Source organism: Merops nubicus, unplaced genomic scaffold (genome assembly GCF_000691845.1).
Source record: "Merops nubicus isolate BGI_N331 unplaced genomic scaffold, ASM69184v1 scaffold12829, whole genome shotgun sequence".
In the NCBI taxonomy this organism is placed as follows: Eukaryota; Metazoa; Chordata; class Aves; order Coraciiformes; family Meropidae; genus Merops; species Merops nubicus.
The window spans coordinates 1-6,414 of NW_008630310.1; the positions used below are offsets into that span (position 1 = coordinate 1).

General features: G+C 45.1%; 1 protein-coding gene across 1 annotated transcript; it reads left to right on the top strand.

The window, feature by feature from the left end:
* The first annotated feature begins 3,164 nt into the window (after positions 1 to 3,164).
* OSER1 (oxidative stress responsive serine-rich 1) lies at positions 3,165 to 6,190 on the top strand. The gene is made up of 3 exons (XM_008947257.1): positions 3,165 to 3,241; positions 4,983 to 5,096; positions 5,497 to 6,190. Exons 1-3 carry the CDS (start codon positions 3,165 to 3,167, stop codon positions 6,188 to 6,190), a joined length of 885 nt encoding a protein of 294 aa, XP_008945505.1.
* The last annotated feature ends 224 nt before the right edge of the window (positions 6,191 to 6,414 follow it).

The following is a 6,414-nucleotide window of genomic DNA, read 5'->3' on the forward strand; positions in this document are numbered from 1 at the left end:
GGCAGCGCCCCGAGCGAGGCTCGGACTCCTCCGGGACTGGGAGACAGCCGAAAATAATTCGGGAAAGGGCTGATGGTTATTTTCGTAGGACATGAAGAACACAAGTTTCAAGGTGTTTCTTGACACAACATTAAAATTCCGTTGTTTTTCACAGTGATTGTTTTCTTGATATCGATGCTGCTTGGCAGGTGTGTCTAAAATGCTTAAGCCTGTATTTGGTTGTCACAGAGTAAGGGGGGTTTTGTCAGAATAAATTCTGCGTTGTTTTGAGGGCTTACTGTGTCACTGATGAAGGGCAGCTTGCTAAAATATTTAGCCTAAAACAGGTCCTATGATTTGAATAACATACAGTGATTTGAAAACTTTTTAGTCTCTTCTTGTTAAGGTTATGTAATACAGGGTTGGGCTTTTTTTAAATAAAAACCTTGTAGACTGATTTTTTTATTTTAAAGAATCTTGTTTTGGAGTTAAGGAAAAATCTTGCTGAAGTTAGGACCTTAGTGAGTTAAGGGCTGTATGTGTTTCAGCAGAGCAGTAGTATTTCATGAAGAGGCTCTATAAAGTAGCAGCTTGCTCAGGTGAGTGTCGTGTTGGCTTCCTCCTCACATGTTTACGTGCTGTGACTCACTGGTGATCCTCAGGGTTGTTGGGCTGCATCATCCTGCTGCGTGTGTCACAGCAGCTGTCAGCAGCGCAGGGCGGCCCCCTCAGACTGTAGCAGAGCCAGCAGCAGGGACATCGGTGGGCAGAGCTGCCAGCCCGAGCTGCAGTGGGGTTGGGAGGGAGCAGAAGTTACCACTCTGGATCTGCAGAGGTTCATGTTACTCCTCTCTCTTCACCAAAGCTGCTTCTCCATACTACAGAAAGCTGGTGTGTAGCTGGCAGAACTAATGTGGGTGTTACTGGTGTATTACTAGGTGGAGTTAGTGCTCAAAGGGTGTTCTGGTTGCAGGAGTTGTTTCATTTACTGGGTTCAGGTGTTACTTTTGCAATGGGCTCCTGCAGCACAGGAAGGTACAGGGTCACAGGACGGCTGAGGCTGGCAGGGGTCTGTGGAGGGCCACCCTGAGCCAGCTGCCAGGGACTGTGTTCAGGTGGCTTTGGAATATCTCCAAGGAGGGAGACTCCACAGCCTCCCTGAGCAGCCTGTGCCCTTGCTAACAGGAAAGAAGTGTTGTCTTAAGCTCAGACAGCACCTCCTGTGTTTTGGTGTGTGCCCATGGCCTTGTCCTGGCACTGGGCACCACTGAGAAGGGCCTGGCTCTGTTCTCGTGGTCCTCACCCTTCAGCTGTTTACATACATTGATGAGATCCCTCCTGAGCCTTTTCTTCTCCCAGCGGAACAGTCCCAGCTCTCTCAGCCTCTCTGCACAGGGGAGATGCTCTAATCCCTTCACCATCATAGTGGCCCTTCCATGGATTCTCTCCAGTATGCTGGTGCCTTTCTTGTGGGGAGCCCAGTGCTGGACACAGCACTCCAGATGTGGCCTCCCCAGTGCTGAGTAGAGGGAAGGATCCAGCTCCCTTGACCTGCATCCCAAGGTAGCGTGAGTCCCTTTGCTGTGGGGGCACATTGCTGGATCTTGTCCACCTGGGGAATACCAGGACCCCCAGGGCATTTTCTGGGAAGCTGTGCAGGTGCATGGGCTCGTTTCTGCCAAGGGCAGGGCCTTGCACTTCCCCTTGCTGAAGCTCATGAGGTTCTTGGCCCCTTTCTCCAGGCTGGTGCCGCAGCCGCTCATTCCGGTTTGGCGCCGTGGCAAACGAGCTGAGGGTGCACTCTGCCAGCTCACCCACACCACCAACCAAGGTGTTAAACAGGACTGGGCACACTGCTCACCCCCACTAGTTACTGGCCTCCAACTAGACTTTGTGCTACTGATCCCTCTGGGCCCAGCCCCTTTTCATTCCACCTTGCTGGCTAATCATCCAGCCTGTGCTTCCTCACCTTCTCTGAGGGACCTGTGGGAGAGACAGTGTCAAAAGCCTTACTGAAGTCCTGGTAGAAAATAGCCTCAGCAGTCCCAAACTTGTCTACCAAACCTGTCTCATTGTACAATGTTCTCAAGCATGACAACCTTGTGATTTAAAAGCAGACTGAGAAGCTGATGCTGTCACAACCCGCACCATGTGGCCAAAGGTTCTTGCAGTAACAGCCCCCAGACCAAATGGTCCTGTTGTTCCAGGAGGAGTCAAGTCAAAAGCATTCAATGAAGCAGGCTGATCAGCCTGGTAGACTTCAATAGGCACTGAGCTTGAGGTAGTCTGGTGTGGAACTGAGCCTTGCTATTGTCAGTGGTTTCTGCTCAGCAAAAGCAAAGCCTGTGCTGAGGAAGCAAACCTTTTTTGAGTGATTTTTTTAGTGGAATTGTGCATGTGACTGCAGAACTCTAAGGCACTGGAGAGCATCAGATTTAGAAATATTTAGAAATATTACTTGTAGCAAGATTAAATGGTGGCCAGGGTGAATTTTAAAATAAGTAATACATTGGCAGGTTTTTATCAATTTTATTTTTATTTTAAAGCAAGGCTTACTGTTTGCACTCTCACTTGAATTTGTACTTGTTCAAGAGTTGATACCAGAAGTTTTCAATGGCAATGAAAATGCCATGTTCTGATAGATACACTCCTGCTGTTGTGTAACTCTTGCTGGGATCTAGACCTAAGATGAAAAAATCGTTTAGCTTAAAACTTAAAACCCAGACCAACAAATTTTTCTTAAGTTAAAGTATCTATATAACATCAAGTCCCAAAGTCGGGAACAGCAGTTGTAGAAAGTCAACTGTTTCTAGTGGTGTTGTTCCTTCTCACCTTTCACCTCTTTTGGAGCTATTCTGGTAACACTAAGACAAGTAGAAGAGTCTGTCTGGGCTGTAATGGCTGTGCAAGATGCTGTCAACACCAATTTTACTAAAAACTGCTAACTCACCTATGCAGTTGTACAAGAAACAGTTTGCTCCATTCTTGGCTATTGTAAGCCTTGTTATGAATCAACATGCAGAAATGTGCTACTAGAATGACCTCAGCTGTGTGCTATTTTGGGTTTATTTTCATGTGTTATGGTGCTGCTGGGCAACTAACATTTTTAACAAGGTTTTGCTTTCATGTCTGTTTTTCTGCATGTAGCAGGGTGTGGTAACTGTCACCTTCTGGCTGTCCCAATAATGAAAAAGGAAGCTAAGGATGGAGAAGAGGAGAGCCTGCAGACTGCATTCAAAAAGCTGAGAGTTGACACAACTGGGTAAGGAACAGCAAAGGCAGGTACACAGTTAAGTCACAAATGGCTTGAAGGAAACACCCTTGCTATTAAATTTGAAGGAATGAGGTAATGGCACAGGGTTAGGCCCTGAAAGCCTTCATTCTGATTGAACAAACTGTGCTCCTCTGTGATTTGTTTGATCCCTGGTTGCTCCCAACAGGCTTGAAACAAACCTACTGATAGTCAGCAGGTGACAAGGTGCTCAAAATGAATTTTGACTTGAATGTGGCTGCCAAGGTTATGTCCAGAGCTATGACAACATGCTAACTTCACTGTTAGGGTCCTAGTGCTCTGGAGGCCTGTCAGGAGAACAAACTCCCATCTCTTCCCAGGACAGAAGCCTTTCTGTGCCAGGAAAGGAGAGCATTAGGTTGAGTGTGCAATTCCCACACAAACTATTTTCGTGCTGTCACTTAAATTCCCTATTCATAACCAAAATCACAGAATGGGAAGGAATGCTTGTGTTGTTTTGTGGGAGATGTGACACGTGGCACTTACCCTCTCTGTCCCAGGGAGCAGAACACAAGCAGCATGTGTCTTCTGTTGGTGGTAATCGTTTTTATCTGAAATGAAAAACAAAAAAGGCTTCTCTGTAATGCTTTTTCTGGTAACAGATGGGCATTGTGACATTTCACTTTCATAGAGCTGGGCTTCAGGAAGCTGTTATCAGCAATGGGATTGTTCTGGTAACTGAAGAGGCAGTGTGTAAATAGGAAGGTGGTAACTAGAATTAACATAGAACTTATGTGCTGAGTAGATGGGCTTCTAAAGGTATCTTCATTTAAGTAATTAAACTTTTTAGAAAAGAATGACCATGCAAGTGCCTCACTTCTTCAGTATCTGCAGTCCCACTCCCCAGGCAGATGTGCTTAATTACTCTAGCATTTTTACTGTTGGCCTTGAATCTTCTGCTGTTTTCCTTGTCCTTTAGATGGAAAACAGCAGATGTTTGACTAACAGTTTGGACTCTATCAGTGTCCCTGTCCTGGAGCAGTGTGAGGGCACTTGCTTTCACTTTTCAGGGAGTCTGCCCTGCTTACAAACCAAGTTAATACAGGATTTGGAAAATTTTCTTGTGAATTCCAGTTTAGTATGGGAGATTACAACTTGCAAAGATTGTTCTTGGGATTATTACAGCTCCTTGAAAACAGGAGATTGGGAAGAATTTATAGCAGGAGAAAAATTAGTAAATCTTCTAAGGTCCTTGGCTTGAATTGAAGTTGAAGACCTGACACAACTTTGTTGCTTGAGTGTTTGAACTTGCAATAGTATGAGTAGTTTTAGCTTATGTTGTCCTAGACAGAGGCTTAAGTGTTCTCCAGTTAAACAAAGTCTATTTATGTCCAAAGAACATTTATTTTTAGGAAAGAATGGCTTATTTGTCTCTGGAAAAAGAGACGTGTTTCTCCAGTGATGGTGTTTTTCCCCTCCCCCCTCCTGGAGGCTGGAGTTCAGCCATTGTGTGTGCTTCCTCAGCAGCGTGTGGATTTCAGTCTGCCTGCTGCATGGCATCATCCTTGGTGAAAGAGTCTGTTACACAAACTTTGGAAACAGGAATGTGTAAACACTTTCTGATTTGGCTTGTCTCTGTGGGCAGGTCTTTCAGGGCATATTGCAAATGATTTGGAGCAATTTTTTCTGGGAGAGAAGGGTTGTTAGTTTTTTTTATATTTGTAATGGTGACCAGTCTAGGCTGTTAATTGTTCATTATGTCTTTCCACAGATCTACTGCTTCTCTCTCTGTGGGTGAAGGGACAAATCCAAGAGCACTAGGTAGAACAGTGGCAGATGAAACCAAGCCTAAGAACGTGTGTACTTCCAAGGAAACCTGGCATGGGTAAGAGAAGCTTGGGATTATCAGACTACCTCATATGGTACTGCATTGAAAGGGAATTTAAAATAGACAAGGTTTCTAGTAACTACACCCCTAAACAAGGTACCCAAGTTTTCTTTAATAAAGGAATATTTCAGCTACTCTACACCACCTTTTTCCATGACCACTGTTCTTACTTACAATTATGTGAAGGGAAATTAAATGATGTTCAGCTATAAGTTGCTAATAAAAGCAGTTGCTTGACTAGAACAAGGTTGGATTCCAAGATGCCAGAATACCCTGAGCAAATACTCTGAGCTTAAAGCTCTTATGTGCAATATAAATGCAGCAGAGGTTCCGCCCAGTGGTATTTGTAATATAGCAATGAAGAGAATCTTCACTCTTTTTTATCTTTCCCTGGTAGGACTATGAAGAAACCTTCAAGAGGAGCTGTGAGAACCCAGCGTCGCAGGCGTTCCAAGTCTCCAATTCTTCATCCTCCAAAGTTTATCCATTGCAGCACAAAGTCAAATCCCACATGCAGCCAGCTAGTACACAGGAGCCAGATTGATGCCCAGGATGACAGCAGTGGGTTTGGGATGCCAGTCCCAAAGGAAGCTTGTGACCATGAACGATGCAGTGTTGCTCCTGACGTTGGCCAGAAGGGAGTTGGTGTTGAGTCTTTGGGAGCTTCTGTTACACAGTCAGCACCAGAGAACAGGCAGGAGAACTCTCCAGCTGCCATTTCTCTGGTATCCAAAGCAAGCCTGAAGATGACAGAGCTTTCTGACTTTCAGTCCATGTCCAAGCTGAGCACGAACAAGCTGTGTGCATGTGCAGGTAAAGCCTGTCAGTGTAAACGGTGGCAAGATATGCAAGTGTACAAATTCTCTGGCTTGCAGAACGCCCTCCCACTGGCACCTGACAGAAGAACAGTTTCTGAGGATCAGTCCCAGTCTTTGCCATCAAGAACTCCCTCAAGTTCTCCACGCTCTTGCTCTGAGCAAGCCAGGGCCTTTGTGGATGATGTGACTATTGAAGATCTTTCAGGATACATGGAATACTACTTGTATATTCCAAAGAAAATGTCTCACATGGCAGAAATGATGTACACCTGAGAGCAGTGAGCACTGAAAACAGAAGGGTGGATGGTTTAAATCTGCCCTCTGCCACACTTGTGAGATGCAACCCACTCCCTGCTGTGCTTGCAATAAAAACACTTCTTTGCATCTCAGCTATGTTCATTATTTAGCTGGACAAAAAATTTAGCTTAAGGGTTCTAGTAACAAAGTAAACACAGTGAATGTGTTTAGAGCTTACCTGCCTATACTTAAGTGACCTA